Source organism: Lagenorhynchus albirostris, chromosome X (assembly GCF_949774975.1).
Source record: "Lagenorhynchus albirostris chromosome X, mLagAlb1.1, whole genome shotgun sequence".
NCBI lineage: Eukaryota > Metazoa > Chordata > Mammalia > Artiodactyla > Delphinidae > Lagenorhynchus > Lagenorhynchus albirostris.
The window spans coordinates 69,963,256-69,980,960 of record NC_083116.1 but is presented as its reverse complement, the minus strand read 5'-3'; the positions used below and the strand labels follow the sequence as shown (position 1 = coordinate 69,980,960).

The following is a 17,705-nucleotide window of genomic DNA, read 5'->3' as shown; positions in this document are numbered from 1 at the left end:
GTGGTGGGATAGGGAGGGTGGGGGGGACGGAGACACAAGAGGGAAGAGATATGGGAACATATGTATATGTATAACTGATTCACTTTGTTATAAAGCAGAAACTAACACACCATTGTAAAGCAATTATATTCCAATGGAGATGTTAAAAAAAAGAATTAAAAAAATCTTAATTCAGTTAGCATTTTTATTACAAGTTTTTTGAGCTCATTGTCTGGTACACTAATTGTTTCTGTTTCATTATTTATTTTTTCAGGGGTTTTCTCTCACTATCTCTATTGGGAGTAGTTCATCTGCCTTTTCATTTTCCTTAACTTTCTCCACCTCTCTGAATTTAGGAGAAACAGTTATCTATTGTTGCCTTTAAGTGGTGTTTTTATGTGGGAGTGTCCCTATGTAGACTGTGTATGTTAAATGTTTTGGGGGCAGGGGCTGGTTTTGATGTGGATGCCAGCCATGTCTTTACTCAGGGTGTGCTGACTGCTATCACCTTGACTGGGGTGGTGTGTTTGGTGTTGGAGGAGCTAAAGCCTGTGCAGCATGTGAAATGGAACCTCTTCTTGGCTTGGTGGTTGTTGCCGTCCTGTCAGGGATGGGGTCTTGTCTCCTGTTGTTGGAGTAGAAGCCTTGAGGCTTGGGCTCCATCAAGGTATGTTCCCTTTGAGAGTTTGTTTTGCCCAACAGAATGCAAAATCAGTGTATTTCTGAATTCACCTGCTTCTGGAGAATTCCTAAGAATTATCAGTTTGATGTCTCTCAGTGGAATGGACACCTAGTAGTCAGGAAAAAAAGATGTATGTCTACCAGCCTCTGAATGTTTGTGGCCCCCCAAATTCATGTGTTGAAATCTTAAACTCTCAAAATGGTGGTATTAGGGAGGGGGGCCTTTGAGAGGAGCTTTGTTCATAATGGTGAAGTCCTCATGAATGGGACTAGTGTTCTTATGAAAGACCCTACAGAGATCTCTTGTGCCTTCTACCTTTTGAGGTCAGAGTGAGAAGGAGCTGATTATGAACCAGGAAAAGGGCCCTCGCCAGGAAAAGGGCCCTCACTCAACCAGAACTTTGAGAAATAAATTTACGATATTTATAAGCCACCCAGTCTGTGATATCTTATTATAATAACCCAAATGGACCAAGACAATGTCTTTCTTATTGAAAAATATGATTCCAAGGATGAACACCTCATTATTTTATTGTTATGCCAGTTATTAGGAGTACCTGATATGGTTTAATTCATTGAGGCTCAAGGGTGGTTTTTCTCTTATGTCATTTATGCAACATTAAATCTCCGAGCTTCAGATCATACAGAAGCTATTTGGGTGGGATTCTGGAAATAAAGCTTGTGCTTGTTGGTGATACATCTGAAAACACCAAACAATCTCTTATATTCAGACACATTAGCCTTCATTATGGAAGAATCTAGGGCTGGAAGCAATTTTCAAATGCATGAGGCAGCCTGTTATTAACTCAGGAGGAGACAACTTGACTTGTAGATCCTAGAGGAGATTGGTCTTATTGTCGTTAAGGCTAATGTCCATAGTTTGGCTCTTAGAAGCTTGAAGTTTTCTGAGAGCTTTGATAATTAGAGTTTGAGAATTCCACTAGCTCTCAATACTTTTCATGAAGCTGTGGATGATAAGGACAGTGGGATTCTAAGTAAAAGGCTTTAAAGTGTTGTTTAATAACAGTACCAGTGAAATATGTTTCCCTGTTACTGTAAAATTGGAAACCTTCAATTTTGGAAGAGAAAATCAAATTTTAAAAATCGTTATAACCAAAGCTCTCCATTTAAGAGAGTACACCTACTCTAAAAATTACAAACAATAGCTAGAGCATATTTATGGGTCATTTCTTAGGGATATTTGTGTAAAATCCATTTGGAAGTGTTCGAAGGGGCCTTGACGATTTGGTTTCTGTCCATGTCCTACCTTTATACTATTGCCAGGATTGTGTCATTGGCAGATGGGATATACATTGGAAACATCTTAGGCAATATCCTTAAAATTACCTAACCAATGTTGATTCCATATCATGGCCAACTTATTTCTGCTGTTGTAAGTAATATCCTGAAGCATTTCTATTAAACTCCACTTTTATTACTGCTGTCTTCTTAGGTAAAACCATCTCAAGGTTTTAAAATTTTATATCCGTTTTATAGGGGTACTTGTAAGGAGAGAAAAAATATTTAGATGTAGAGAAACAAATTTTTATAAACATACACACTAAAGAGAGTGACAGTATAGCTGGTTTACACAACTTGAGCCACTGGCACGCTATCAAGCCACATGAATAAAAAGCCAGCAGTAACAGATAACTCACAAAAAAGATATACAGATGGGAAATAAGCATATGAAAGGATGAACCATACCATACGTCATCAGGGAAATTAAAACAACAATGATGGGATTCAGGTCCAAGATCGTGGTTTAGAAGACCCTGAGCTTTCCTCCTCCCACAGACACATCAAATCTATATCTACATATAGAGCAATTCCTTCTGAAGAAGACCTGAAGGCTGATTAAAGAGCTACTTCACATAGAAGCACCACATAGAAATGGGTAGGAAAGACAGAGGTATGATATCCAGAGGAACTCCATCCCTGATGTAGTGACATGCAGTAGGGAGGGGTATAGCTGAGGTGCCTAGGTAGAGATTCACCTGCACTGGGACACAGCAAAACCCCCAGCAGTTTAAGGGCATCTAGACTATACAAAAAGAAAATCCATGTACTAACACTAGAGCTTCTGCCAAACAGGTAGGGAAATGCTGGATCCCTCTCTAGAGTCAGAGGCAATGGTGAGTGCCACTGTTTGAGTTCCCCCAGAACACGCCCTGGACCACACCCATTATAGCTCCAGCCATCCTTCAAGGTGGCCTCAGGTATGGTGCACCCCAGGACTGCCCCAGGCTTGTGCCCTCTCCAGCTCCAGTCACCCTGCCAAGGTAGCTTTTGTGTGGCATGCCATGAGGCTTCCCTTGGCCCACAACTGCTTCAGCTCTGTCTGGCCTGCCAAAGCCTCAAGGTGCAAGTAGTCTACACAGGGTATGCTCCCACACAAAGACACTCCTTCAAGACTGGAAGATGTACCTGCTTTGCCCAATTCATAAAAACAAAAACTGAAAGTCAAAGAAAATTTGTAGACAGAGGAGTACGTTAGAAACAAAAGAACTAAATAAAATCCCAGAAAAACCCTAATGAAACAGAGATAAGTCATTTACTTGATAAAGAGTTCAAGGAAACGTTCATAAGGATGCTCACCAAACTCAGAAGAATGGAGGAACACAATGAGAATGTCAACAAAGACTTAGAAAATATAAGACAGAACCATTTAGTGAAATAAAAAAGAAATACACTGCAGGGAATCAACAGCAGATTTGATGATACAGAAGAATGCATAAGTGATCTGGAAGACAATAGTGGAAATCATCCAATCAGAACAGCAAAAAGAAGAAAGAATTTTTAAAAATGAGCAGAGTTTATGGGACCTCTGGGACAAACATCAAGCATATTAACATTAACATTATAGTGGTCCCAGAAGGAGAAGAGAGAGAGAGAGAGAAAGGTACAGGAAACTTATCTGAAGAAATAATGGCTGAAAAGTTCCCTAACCTGGAGAAGGAAACAGACATCCAGGTCCAGGAAGCACAGAGTCCCAAACAAGATGATCCCAAAGAGATCCACACCAAAACATATTATAATTAAAATGGCAAAATTTAAAGGTAAAGAGGGAATCTTAGAGGTCGCAAGAGAAAAACAACTAACCACATACAAGGGAAATCCCATAAGAGTATCAGCTGATTTTTCAGCAGAAAATTTACAGGCTAGAAAGGAGTAGCAGGATACGTTTAAAGTGCTATAAGTAAAATACTTACAACCTAGAATACTCTATCCAGCAAGGTTATCATTCAGAATTTAAGGATAGATAAAGATTTTCCCAGACAAGCAAAAACTAAGGGAGTTAATCACCATGAAACTGGCCTTACAGGAAATGTTAAAGGGCCTTCTTTATTTTATTTTTTAATATCTTTTTAAAAATTAATTTTTATTGAAATATACTTGCTTTACCATCGTGTGCTAGTTTCTACTGTACAGCAAAATGAATCAGCTATACGTATACATTATGGCCTCTCTTTTTTGGATTTCCTTCTCATTTAGGTCACCCCAGAACATTGAGTAGAGGTCCCAGTGCTATACAGTAGGTTCTCATTAGTTATGTTTTTGTTTTGTTTCGTTTTTTAGTTTTGGCATGCAGGATCATTTTTCGTTGTGGCATGTGGAATCTAGTTCCCTGATCAGGGATCAAACCCAGGTCCCCTGAATTGGAAGTGCAGAGTCTTAGCCACTGGACTACCAGGGAAGTCCCTTAGTTATCTATTTTATACATACTATCAATAGTGTATATATGTCAATACCAATCTCTCAATTCCACCCACCCCACCTTTCCCCTTTGGAATCCATACTTTCGTTCTCTACATCTGTGTATCTACTTCTGCTTTGCAAATAAGATCATCTATACTATTTTTCTACATTCCACATATATGCATTAATATATTTGTTTTTCTGTTTCTGACTTACTTCACTCTGTATGACAGTCTCTAGGTCCATCCTCATCTCTACAAATGACCCAGTTTCATTCCTTTTTATGGCTCAGTAATATTCCACTGTATATATGTGTCACATTTTCTTTATCCATTCCTCTGTTGATGGACATTTAGGTTGCTTCCATGTCCTGGCTATTATAAATAGTGCTGCAATGAACATTGTGGTACATGTCTCTTTTTGAGTTATGGTTTTCTCTAAGTATATGCCCAGTAGTGGGATTGCTGGGTCATATGGTAATTCTATTTTTAGTTCTTTAAGGAACTTCCATACTATATAGTGGCGGTATCAATTTACATTCCCACCAACAGTGCATGAGGGTTCCCTTTTTTCCACACCCCCTCCAGCATTTATTGTTTGTAGATTTTTTTTCAGGCTATATAGGTTTATAACACATAAAGGTGAAGGTTACAAGTTGCATTCTAAAATAACATATCTCGCTCATCTGGCATCTCATTTGTAAAATGCTGATTTTCTAAGTATCTTGTCTACCACACATTTTCTATGGTCTAGAGGCACAGAATATAAAAGGAACCAGGAAAGGTGAAATGAAAACTATCTTTAGATTAAATTTTCCAAATTAAAATAAACGGTTCTTTTAATTAACAAAATGCCACATTTATACATGATACAATCTTGGAAGTATTTTTTTAACATCTTTATTGGAGTATAATTGCTTTACAGTGGTGTTAGTTTCTGCTTTATAACAAAGTGAATCAGCTATACATATACATATATCCCCATATCTCCTCACTCTTGCGTCTCACTCCCACCCTCCATATCCCACTGCTCTAGGTGGTCACAACGCATTGAGCTGATCTCCCTGTGCTGTGCAGCAGCTTCCCACTAGTTATCTATTTTACATTAGGTAGTGTATATATGCCCACGACACTCTCTCACTTCATCCCAGCTTACCCTTCCCCCTCCCCATGTCCACAAGTCCATTCTCTACGTCTGTGTCTTTATTCCTGTCCTGCTCCTAGGTTCTTCAGAACCATTTTTTTTCTAGATTCCATACATATGTGTTAGCATACAGTATTTGTTTTTCTCTTTCTGACCTTCTTCACTCTGTGTGACAGACTCTAGGCCCATCAACCTCACTACAAATAAATCAATTTTGTTTCTTTTTATGGCTAATATTCCATTGTATGTATGTGCCACATCTTCTTTATCCATTCCTCTGTCGATGGACACTTAGGTTGCTTCCATGTCCTGGCTATTGTAAATAGTTCTGCAATGAACATTGTGGTACATGTATCTCTTTGAATTATGGTTTTCTCAGGGTATATGCCCAGTAGTGGGATTGCTGGGTCATAGGGTAGTTCCACTTTTAGTTTTTTAAGGAACCTGCATACTGTTTTCCATAGTGGCTGTATCAATTTACATTCCCACCAACAGTGCAAGAGGGTTCCCTTTTCTCCATACCCTCTCCAGCATTTATTTTTTGTAGATTATTTTCATGATGGTCATTCTGACCCGTGTGATGTGATACCTCATTGTAGTTTTGATTTGCATTTCTCTAACAATTAGTGATGTTGAGCATCTTTTCATGTGTTTTTTGCCTATCTATATGTCTTCTTTGGAGAAATGTCTATTTAGGTCTTCTGCCCATTTAAAAAAATTTATTATCTTTTAGAGGATTTTTTTATTGGAGTAAAATTGCTTTACAATGTTGTATTAGTTTCTGCTGTACAGTGAGGTGAATCAGCTAGATGTATACCTATATCCCGTCCGTCCTAAACCTCCCTCTCACCACCCATCCCACCCATCTAGGTTGTCACAGAACACCGAGCTGAGCTCCCTGTGCTATTCAGCAGTTCCCACTAGCTATCTATTTTACACATGGCAGTGTATTTATGTCAAACCTCATCTCCCATTTCATCCCAACTTGCCCTTCCCCCCATGTGTCCACATGTTCATTCTCTATGTCTACGTTCTATTCCTGCCCTGCAAATATGTTCATCTGTACCAATTTTTGTAGATTCCACAAATATGTGTTTATATATGATATTTGATTCTTTCTTTCTGGCTTACTTCACTCTGTATGACACACTCTAGGTCCATCCACATCTCTGCAAACGACCCAACTTTGTTCCTTTTTAAGGCTGAGTAATATTCCATTGTATATATGTACCACATCTTCTTTATCCATTCAACTGTCATTGGACATTTAAGTTGCTTCCATGTCCTAGCTATTGTAAATAGTGCTGCAATGAACATTGGGGTACATGACCTTCTGAGTTATGGTTTTCTCAGGGTATATGCCCAGTAGTGGGATTGCTGGGTCATGGGGTAGTTCTATTTCTAGTTTTTTAAGGAGCTTCCATACTGTTCCACAAAGTGGCTCTGTCAATTTACATTCCCACCAACATTGCCAGATGGTTCTCTTTTATCCACACCCTCTCCAGCCTTTACTGTATGTAAATGTTTTGATGACGACCATTCTGACCGGTGTGACATGATACCTCATTGAAGTTTTGATTTGCATTTCTCTAATAATTAGTGATGCTGAGATGCTGAACATCTTTTCATATGCATCTTGGCCATCTGTATCTCTTCTTTGGAGAAATGAGTATTTAGGTCTTCAGCCCATCTTTTAATTGGGTTATTTGTGTTTTTGATATCGAGCTCCAGGAGCTGTTTGTATATTTTGGAGATTAATCCTTTATCCATTGCTTTGCAAATATTTTCTCCCATTCTGAGGGTTGTCTTTTCATCTTGTTTATGGTTTCCTTTGCTGTGGAAAGCTTTTATGTTTAATTAGGTCCCACTTGTTTATTTTTGTTTTAATTTTCATTACTCTAAGAGGTAGGTCAAAAAAGACATTACTGTTGTTTATGTCAAAGAGTGTTTTTCCTATATTTTCCTCTAAGAGTTTTAGAGTAACTAGTCTTATATTTAGGTCTTCTGAGTTTATTTCTGTGTATGGTGTTAGGGTGTGTTCTAATTTCATTCTTTTACATGTAGCTGTCCAGTTTTCCAAGCACCACTTATTGAAGAGGCTGTCTTTTCTCCATTGTATATTCTGGCCTCCTTTACCAAAAATAAGGTGACCATATGAGCATGGGTTTATCTCTGGGCTTTCTATCCTGTTCCATTGATCTATATTTCTGTTTTTGTGCCAGTACCATACTGTCTTGAACTGTAGCTTTGTAGTATAGTCTGAAGTCAGGGTGCCTGATTCCTCCAGCTCTGCTTTTCTTTCTCAAGATTCCTTTGGCTATTTGGGGCCTTTTGTGTTTCTATACAAATTGTAAAAATTTTTGTTGTAGGTCTATAAAAAATGTCATTGGTAATTTGATAGGGATTGCATTGAATCTGTGGATTGCTTTGGGAAGTATACTCATTTCCACAATGTTGATTCTTCCAATCCAAGAACATGGTATATCTCTCCATCTGTTTGTGTCATCTTTGATTTCTTTCATCAGTGTCTTATAGTTTTCTGTGTACAGATCTTTTGCCTCCTTAGGTAGATTTATTCCTAGGTATTTTATTCTTTTTGTTGCATTGGTGAATGGGAGTGTTTCCTTAATTTCTCTTTCTGATTTTTCTTTTTCTTTTTTTTGAAGTACGTGGGCCTCTCACTGTTGTGGCCTCTCCCATTGTGGAGCACAGGCTCTGGACACGCAGGCTCAGCGGCCATGGCTCATGGGTCCAGCCGCTCCGTGGCATGTGGGATCTTCTCAGACCGGGGCACAAACCCATGTCCCCTGCAACAGCAGGCGGACTCTCAACCACTGCCCCACCAGGTAAGCCCTCTGATTTTTCATTGTCAGTGTATGAAAATGGAAGAGATTTCTCTGCATTAATTTTGTATTCTGTGACTCTACTAAATTCATGGATTAGCTCTAGTAGTTTTCTGGTGGCATCTTTAGGATTTTCTATGTATGGTATCATGTCATCTGCAAACAGTGCCAGTTTTCCTTTTTGTTTTCCAATTTGTATTCCTTTTATTTCTTTTTCTTCTCTTGTTGCCATGGCTAGGATTTTTAAACTATTTTGAATAATAGTGGCAAGAGTGGACACACTTGTCTTGTTCCTGATCTTAGAGGAAATGCTTTCAGTTTTTCACCATTGAGAGTAATGTTTGCTGTGGGTTTGTCATATATGGCTTTCATTATGTTCTGGTAGGTTCCCTCTATCCCCACTTTCTGGAGAGTTTTTATGATAAATAGGTGTTGAATTTTGACAAAAGCTTTTTCTGCATCTATGGAGATGCTTATATCGTTTTTAGTTTTTAATTTGTCACTATGGTGTATCACATTGATGATTTGCATACATTGAAGAATCTTTGCATCGCTGGGATAAATCCCACTTGATCATGGTGTATATGTTAATATGTTGTTGGATTCAGTCTGCTAGTATTTTGTTGAGGAATTTTGTGTTAGTGTTCATCAGTGATATTGGTTTATAATTTTCTGTTTTTGTGATATCTTTCTCTGGTTTTGGTATCAGGGTGATGGTTGCCTTGCTAGAATGCATTTGGGAGTGTTCCTCCCTCTGCAATATTTTGGAAGGGTTTTGAAGGTTATGTGGTAGCTCTTCTCTAAATGTTTGATAGAATTCTCCTGTGAAGTCATCTGGTCCTGGACTTTTGTTTGTTGGAAGATCTTAAAACACAGTTTCCATTTCAGTGCTTGTGATTGGTATGTTTCTATTTTCTGTTTCTTCTTAGTTCAGTCTTGGAAGGCTGTACTTTTCGAAGAATTTGTCCATTTCTTCCAGGTTGTCCATTTTATTAGCATATAGTTGCTTGTAGTAATCTCTCATGATCCTTTGTATTTCTGCAGTGTCAGTTGTTACTTCTCCTTTTTCCCTTCAAATTTTATTGAGTTGAGTCCCCTCCCTTTTCTTCTTGATGAGTCTGGCTAAAGGTTCATCGATTTTGTTTATCTTCACAAAGAACCAGCTTTTAGTTTTACTAATCTTTTGATATTGTTTTCTTCATTTATCTTTCACTTATTTCTGCTCTGAACTTTAGGATTTCTCTCTTTCTACTAACTTTGGGGTTTTTTTTTGTTCTTTTTTCCTTTGTTGGTTTAGGTGTAAGGTTAATTTGTTTATTTGAGATTTTTATTGTTTCTTGACGTAGGATTGTAATGCTATAAACTTCCCTCATAAAACTGCTTTTGCTGTATCCCATAGGTTTTGGGTGGTCGTGTTTTCATTGTCATTTGTTTCTAGGTTTTTAAAATTTCCTCTTTGATTTCTTCAGTAAACTCGTGGTTATTTAGTACCATATTGTTTAGCCTCCAAGTTTTTGTTCTTTACATTTTTTTCTTGTAATTGACTTCTAATATCATAGCATTGTGGTCTGGAAAGATTCTTGATATGATTTCAATTTTCTTAAATATATCGAGGCTTGATTTGTGACCCAAGATGTGATCTGTCCTAGAGAATGTTCTGTGTGCACTTGTGAAGAAAGTGTATTCTGCTGCTTTCGGATGGAATGTCCTATAAATATCAATTAAGTGTATCTGGTCTAATGTGTCATTTAAGTCTTGTGTTTCCTTATTTTATGTCTGGGTGATCTATCCACTCGTGTAAGAGGAGTGTTAAATTCCCCCACTATTATTGTGATACTGTCAATTTCCCCTTTTATGGTTGTTACCCTTTGCCTTATGTATTCAGGTGCTCCTCTGTTGGGTGCATAAATATTTACAATTGTTATATCTTCTTGGATTGATTCCTTGATCATTACGTAACGTCCTTCCTTGTCTCCTGTGTCTTTATTTTAAAGTCTATATTGTCTGATATGTGTATTGCTACTCCAGTTATCTTTTGATTTCCATTTGCATAAAATATATTTTTCTATTCCCTCACTCCCATTCTGTATGTGTCCCTAGATCTGAAGTCAGTCTCTTGTAGACAGCATATATATGGGTCTTATTTTTGTATCCATTCAGCCATTCTGTGTCTTTTGGTTTGAGCATTTAATCCATTTAAATTTAAGGTAATAATTGATATGTATATTCCTATTACCATTTGTTTTTGTATGTCTTTTTCTTCTCTTGTGTTTCCCATGTAGAGAAATTTCTTTACCATTTATTGTAAAGCTGGTTTGGTGGTGATGAATTCTCTTAGCTTTTGCTTGTCTGTAAAGCTTTTGATTTCTCCTTCGAATCTGAATGAGATCCTTGCCAGGTAGAGTAATCTTGGATGTAGCTTTTCCCCTTTTATCACTTTAAATATGTCCTGCCACTCCCTTCTGGCATGCAGAGCTTCTGCTGAGAAATCAGCAGATATCCTTGTGGGAGTTCCCTTGTATGTTATTTGTTGTTTTTCCCTCATTACCTTTAATATTTTTTCTTTGTCTTTAATTTTTGTCAATTTGATTACTATATATCTTGGTGTGTTTCTCCTTGGGTTTATCCTGTATGGGACTCTCTGCACTTCCTGGACTTGATTGACTATTTCCTTTCCCATGTTAGGGAAGTTTTCTACTATAATCTCTTCAAATATTTTCTGAGGCCCTTTCTCTTTCTCTTCTTCTTCTGGGACTCCTATAATTTGAATGTTAGTGCATTTAGTCCTGTCTCAGAGGTCTCTGAGACTGTAATCATTTCTTTTCATTCTTTTTTCTTCATTCTGCTCCTTGGCAGTTATTACCACCATTGTGTCTTCCAGCTTACTTATCCATTCTTCTGCCTCAGTTATTCTGGTATTTTTCCTTCTAGTGTAATTTTTATTTCAGTTATTGTGTTGCTCATTACTGATTATTTGTACTTTAGTTCTTCTAGGCCCTTGTTAAAAATTTCTTTTATCTTCTTGATCCATGCCTCCATTCTATTTCCAAGATCTTGGATCATCTTTACTATCATTACTGTGATTTCTTTTTCAGGTAGATTGCCTATTTCCTCTTCATTTATTTCGTCTTTTTGGATTTTACCTTGCTCCTTGGTCTGCAACATATTTCTCTGTTGTCTCATTTTGTCTAAAACTGTGTTTATGGTCTCCTTTCCACAGGCTGCAGGGTCGTAGTTCCTCTTGCTTCTGTTGCCTGCTCCCTCGTGGTCCAGAGACTTCTGTAGGCTTCCTGGTGGAAGGGACTGTTGCCTGTGCTCTGGTGGGTAGAGCTGAGTCTTTTCCCTTTGATAGGCAGGGCTGCATCAGGTGATGTGTTTTGGGATGTTTGTGAGCTTAGTATAGGTTTAGGCAGTCTGTGTGATAATGGGTGGGTTTGTGTTCCTGTCTTACTGGTTGTTTGGTGTGAGGCATCCAGCACTGGAGCCTGCAGGCAGTTGGGTGGAGCTGGGTCCTGCAGTTGAGTTGGATACCTCTGGGAAAGTGCATGCTAATTAATATTTCCTGGGCCCGTGATTTCTCTGGCAGTCTGGAGTCCTGGACTTTGCACTCCCACCCTGGAAGCCCAGGTCTGACCCCTGACTGGGCATCCAAGAGCTTGCAAGCTGTGCAGTGTGGCCAGAGAATAAAGAAAGGAAAGGAAAAAAAGAGAACACAAACAGACAAACAAAACCCAAGACAAATAGCAAAAGCAAATACAAATAGCAACAACAACACAACACTCACACACACAGGAAAAAAGGAAGAAAGAAAACAAACAGACACACCAAATCCAAGAAAAATGATAACAACAAAACCAAGGTAACAGTAAGAAATAAAGAAGCAGACAGAAAAGAGAAAAAGAAAAAAAAAAGAAACCCCAAGAGAACAAACAAACAAACGAAAAAAGGAATTAAAAAATGAGAACACTCAGTATGGACTAAACTAACAAAAACAAAAAAAATGGAAAATCAAACAAAAACAGAAAGGAAACAAAAAAAATTAAGAAAAAAAAGAAAAAAACGGAAGAAAACATAAAATAAACACATAAAACAATCAAAAAATAAAATAAAAACAAAGAACAAAAAAGAGAAAAAACCAAAACATCAAAAAAGTAAAGTAAAAACAGAAAAGTAAAGAAATATATATTAAAAAAATAAGAAATAAAAACAAAGAATAATTAAAACAACATATCCAACACTAAAGAAAATGAAAGAAACCAAAAAGAATAATAGTAATAAGAATATTTTCCTGGGGCCTCCTCTGTCACTGTTCTTGCTCCCACAGTGAGCCAAAGCCAATCTCAGCCTCCCCAGGAGGTCCTCCAATACCTCTAAGTAGGTCTCTGGACCTGCTGTGGGCACTGTGGGTCAAGCTCAGACTCTGACCTGGCTCAACTCCCACATGTACTTGCCCCCATAGTCCACTGCTGCAAAAGCTAGACCAGTCTCAGATGTGGAAACACTCATTGTCTAATCAGGTATTCCACAGATGCAGTATTTACCAAGCTGATCTCAGGGATTTAATCTGCAGCTTCTGCAGCTGCATGGAAATATTTCTGTTCCTCTTCCTTAGTTGCACCACCCTTGATGCTCAGGTTTGATTTTGGCCCCATCTCTACATGTGTGCAACCCTCAGGCATCTGTTCCAGCCCATGTGAAAGGGAATGAAAACAGCAGCTGATTGGGGCACACTTTCTCCCTCAGACTGGGGAAGGGTGTGGTGGCCACAACTGGGGTGTGCATGAGTTGCCTGCTGTGGTGGGGACCAGCAGGCAGTTGCAACAGACTGTGGTGCACTTGCTCTTGTGGGAGACCCTCCAAGTGCCCACAGAGGCAGGGGCTGTTGTGTGGGGCAGTGGGGATTCCACCCCTTGCATGCTACTCAAAAATGACACCTCATTTCTTAGGCAGACCACGTTTCTTCTAGGGGCATTCAAGGTCGCGTAGCCCTTCACTCGCATACCCTTTGTTGTATCCGTGCAGCCAACAGTAGTCCTCTTCCTGGATCCCCTCCCTTAACCCCATGCTTTAGCACTCTGCCCCCACCAGCATTGGTGGATTCTCTTCTCAGGCAGGGGAGCCCAGGGCTGATTCCCAAGGAGGCTTTCCAATGGGCAGGGCTCAGGACCCCGGAGCCTATGCAGGCAGAGCTGGCCTCCACTTGATTGGTGGGTGAGCCTGCTCAGATGGGAGCCCCTCCCAGTGCCCACAGAAGCTGAAGAAGCTGACGGGTTGGGAAATGGGTTGTGATGGTGGCCATGCCCCTTGCGCGCCACTCAACAATGATGCGTTGCATCTATGGTGTCCCGAGCTTTTCCCACAGACTTTCCTGGTCGTAGAGCTCTTTACTCCTGTCATTTCAGGCTGTCTTTTCACAGCCAACAGCTGTCCTCTCCCTGGATCCATGCTCTAAACCCCACTTTACAGCACCCAGCCCCCTTCCATAGCAGGCAACTCAGTCTGGGATGCGCAGAGCTGTGGCGCAGAACATGTGTGCACTTCTTCCTTTATCCTGCCTTCCACAGACCATCTGCTGCATTCTCCTTTGATTCCCCCAAAGGAGCCTTTATGCCCCAGCTTATTTCCCAACCATGAGGGAATTTTTCTGAGTGCAGGGACCTCCCCTCACCTGCAGCTTCCTCTCAGGGTTGCTGGTCCCTTTTTTGATTCCTCTTTTCTTTTTTCTTTTTCTTTCATCCTTCCCAGTTGTGAGGGGAGTTTTTCTTGTCCTTTTAGGTGTCCAAAGTCTTCTGCTAATGTTCAGCAGGTGCTCTGTGAGAATTGTTCCATTTATAGATGTATACTTGATGTACCTGTGAGAAATGAAGTACTCCACATCCTCCTATTCCGCCATCTTGACTCCTCTCCAAATCAATAAAATTATTTCTTGGCTTCTGGGGTCTCACTGGCATCTTCCATTCCACTCCTGCCACCCATGCAGTTCACAGCACAATAGATACTGCAGCAGAGACACCCAGATCCCTAAAGGGCAGGTGAAAAGCGATCCTGAGCACCTACAGGAGCATCCAAGAGGTTAGCTAATTGAAGGGTCTTCTTTAAGCAGAAAAGAAAAGGCCACAGCTAGAAATAAGAAAATATATGAAAGAAAATAATCTCCCTGTTAAAGACAAATATAAAGGCACTGGATCAGCCACTTAAAAAGCTCCTATGAGGGGACTTTCCTGGTGGTGCAGTGGTTAAGAATCTGCCTGCCAATGCAGGGGGCATGGATTTGAGCCCTGGTCTGGGAAGATCTCACATGCCATGGAGCAACTAAGCCAATGCAGCACAAATACTGAGCCTGCACTCTAGAGCCCATGAGCCACAAGTACTGAGCCCATGTGCCACAACTAATGAAGCCCGCACTCCTAGAGCCCATGCTCTGCAACAAGAGAAACCACCACAATGAGAAGCCTGCACACTACAATGAAGAGTAGCCTCCACTCACCGCAGCTAGAGAAAGTCCACACCCAGCAACGAAGACCCCTGCAGCTAAAAAAAAAAAAAGCTACTATGAGGGTTAACAGACAAAATGTAGTACAATCACTTATAACTACAATAATTAGTTAAGGGATATACAAAATAAAAATATGTAAAATCAAAAATATAAAATGTGGGGGAAAGGGAGTAAAAATGTAGTGCTTTTAGAATGTCTTCAAACTTAAGTGATTACCACATTAAACTAGATAGTTATATATATGGGTCAATGTATATGAACCTCATGGTAACCATAAGCCAAAACATACAATGGAGACACAAAAATAAAGAGAAAGTATTCCTCAAATTCATCAAACCACAAGGGAAGAAACCAAAGGAAGAAGACAGGAACAGAGAACTACAAAGACAACCATAAAACAATTAACAAAATGGAAATAAATGCATACTTATCAATAATTACTTTAAATGTCAATAGACTAAATGCTCCAATCAAAAGACTTAGGGTTGCTGAATGGATAAAAAAAGCAAGACCTGTCTGTATGCTGCCTTCAAGAGACTCACCTCAGACCTAGAGACACACACAGACTGAAAGTGAAGGGATGGGAAAAGATATTTTATGCAAATAAAAAAGAAAATTAAGCTGAGATATTAATACTCATATCAGATAGTATAGATTTTAAAACAAAGACCATAGGACCTGTAGGAGGTGTGGCCAAGGTGATGGAGTAGGAAGACCCTGAGGTCACCTCCTCCCCCAGGCACACCAAAATTCTGACTATTTATAGGGCAACTATCTATGAGAAAAATAAACAATGGAACTACATCAAACTAAAAAGCCTTTGCATAGTGAAGGAAAGCATCAATAAAATTAAAAGGCACCCTACTGACTAAGAAAAGATATTTGCAAATGACACATCTGATAAAAGGTTACTATCCAAAATATATAAAGAACTCATACAAATTAAATTTTTAAAAATTGGTTAAAAAATAGGCAGAGGAACTGAATGGGCATTTTTCCAAGGAAGATATACAGTTGGCCAACAGGCACATGAAAAGATGCTTAATATCACTAATGATCAGGGAAATGCAAATCAGAATCACAGTGAGATGTCACCTTACACCTGTCAGAACGGCTATCATCAAAAAAAACAACAAAAAACAAATGTTAGTGAGGATACAGAGAAAAGGGAACTCTTGTTCAAAGTTGGTGGAATTGTAAACTGGTACAGCCAGCATGGAAAAGAGTATGGAGGTTCCTTAAAACATTGACAAAAAAACTGCTATAAGAACCAAAAATTTCTCCTCTGGGTATTTACCCCAAGAAATCAAAAACACTAATTTGAAAATATATATGTACACCAATGTACAATATCTAGAATATGGAAACAACCTTAGTGTTCATTGGTAAATGAGTGACTAAAGAACCGGTGGTATGTATATACAATGGAATATTACTCAGCATAAAAAATGTAATATTGGGCTTCCCTGGTGGCGCAGTGGTTGAGAGTCTGCCTGCTGATGCAGGGGACATGGGTTTGTGCCCCAGTCTGAGAAGATCCCACATGCCACGGAGCAGCTGGGCCCATGAGCCATGGTCGCTGAGCCTGCTTGTCCAGAGCCTGTGCTCCACAATGGGAGAGGCCACAACAGTGAGAGGCCCACGTACCAAAAAAAAAAAAAACGTAATATTGCCATTTGTGACAACATTGATGGATCTAGAGGGTATTATGCTAAGTTATATAAGCCAGACAGAAAAGACAAATACTGTGTGATTTCACTTATATGTGGAATCTAATAAGCAAAACAAATGAACAAACAAAAAAAACAGAAACAGACTCACAGATGCAGAGAACAAACTGGTGGTTGCCAGAGGGGAGAGGAGTGGGGGGACAATGAAATGGGTGAAGGGGATTAAGAGGTACAAAATTCCAGTTATAAAATAAATAATTCATGGGGAGGTAAAGTACTCATAGGGAATATTCCATCAAAACTATTGTAAGAACTTTTTATAGTGACAGATGGTAAGTGAACTTATTGTGATTATTTCATACTATATAAAAATATTGAATCATTATGTTGTACACATGAAACTATAATATTGTGTGTTAATTATAACAATAAAGCAAAGAAAAAAATGACCACAATGAGATAACAAATTGGAAGGTAAAAGAGGTAAAACCGTCACTATTTGTGGATGATATGATACTCTATATAGAGAACCCTAAAGTCTCCACACAAAAACGGTTAGAACTAATAAATGAGTTCAGCAAGGTAGCAGGATACAAGCTTAATATACAGAAACCTGTTGCATTTCTATACACTAACAATAAAATATCAAAAAGAGAAAGTTTAAAAAAATCCTGATTAAAATAGCATCAAAAAATTTAAATACCTAGGAATAAACTTGACCAAAGAGGTGAAAGATTATATGCTGAAAGCTATAAAACATTGATAAAGGAAATTGAAGATGATTCAAATAAATGGAAAGATATCCTGTGATCTTGGATTGGAAGAATTAATATTTTAAAAATGTCAATACTACTCAAAGCAATCTCCATATTTAATGCAATCTCTATCAAAATACCCATGCCATTTTTCACAGAACTAGAACAAATAATCCTAAAATTTATATGGAACCACAAAAGACTCAGAATTGCCAAAACAATCCTGAGAAAAATGAACAAAACTGGAGATATAACCCTTCAAGACTTCAGACTATAGTACCAAGCTACAGTAATAAAAACAGTGTGATATTGGCAAAGAAACAGACACATAGATCAATGGAACAGAATAGAGAGCCAAGAAATAATCCCATGCACCTACAGTCAATTAATCTACAACAAAGGAGGCAAGAATATACAATGGAGAAAAGACAGCCTCTTT

At 38.8% G+C, this 17,705-nt stretch overlaps 1 protein-coding gene across 1 annotated transcript in view; it reads left to right on the top strand.

Moving 5' to 3' along the window:
* The window catches only part of LOC132513346 (doublesex- and mab-3-related transcription factor C1-like), a 162,914-nt gene that overhangs the window by 46,604 nt on the left and 98,605 nt on the right, over positions 1-17,705 (top strand). Inside the window, exon 2 of the mRNA XM_060137586.1 lies at positions 8,169-8,348. Within this exon, the coding sequence (XP_059993569.1) occupies positions 8,248-8,348 (101 nt within the window). The 5' untranslated portion in view covers positions 8,169-8,247. The remainder of the gene's footprint in view (positions 1-8,168; positions 8,349-17,705) is intronic.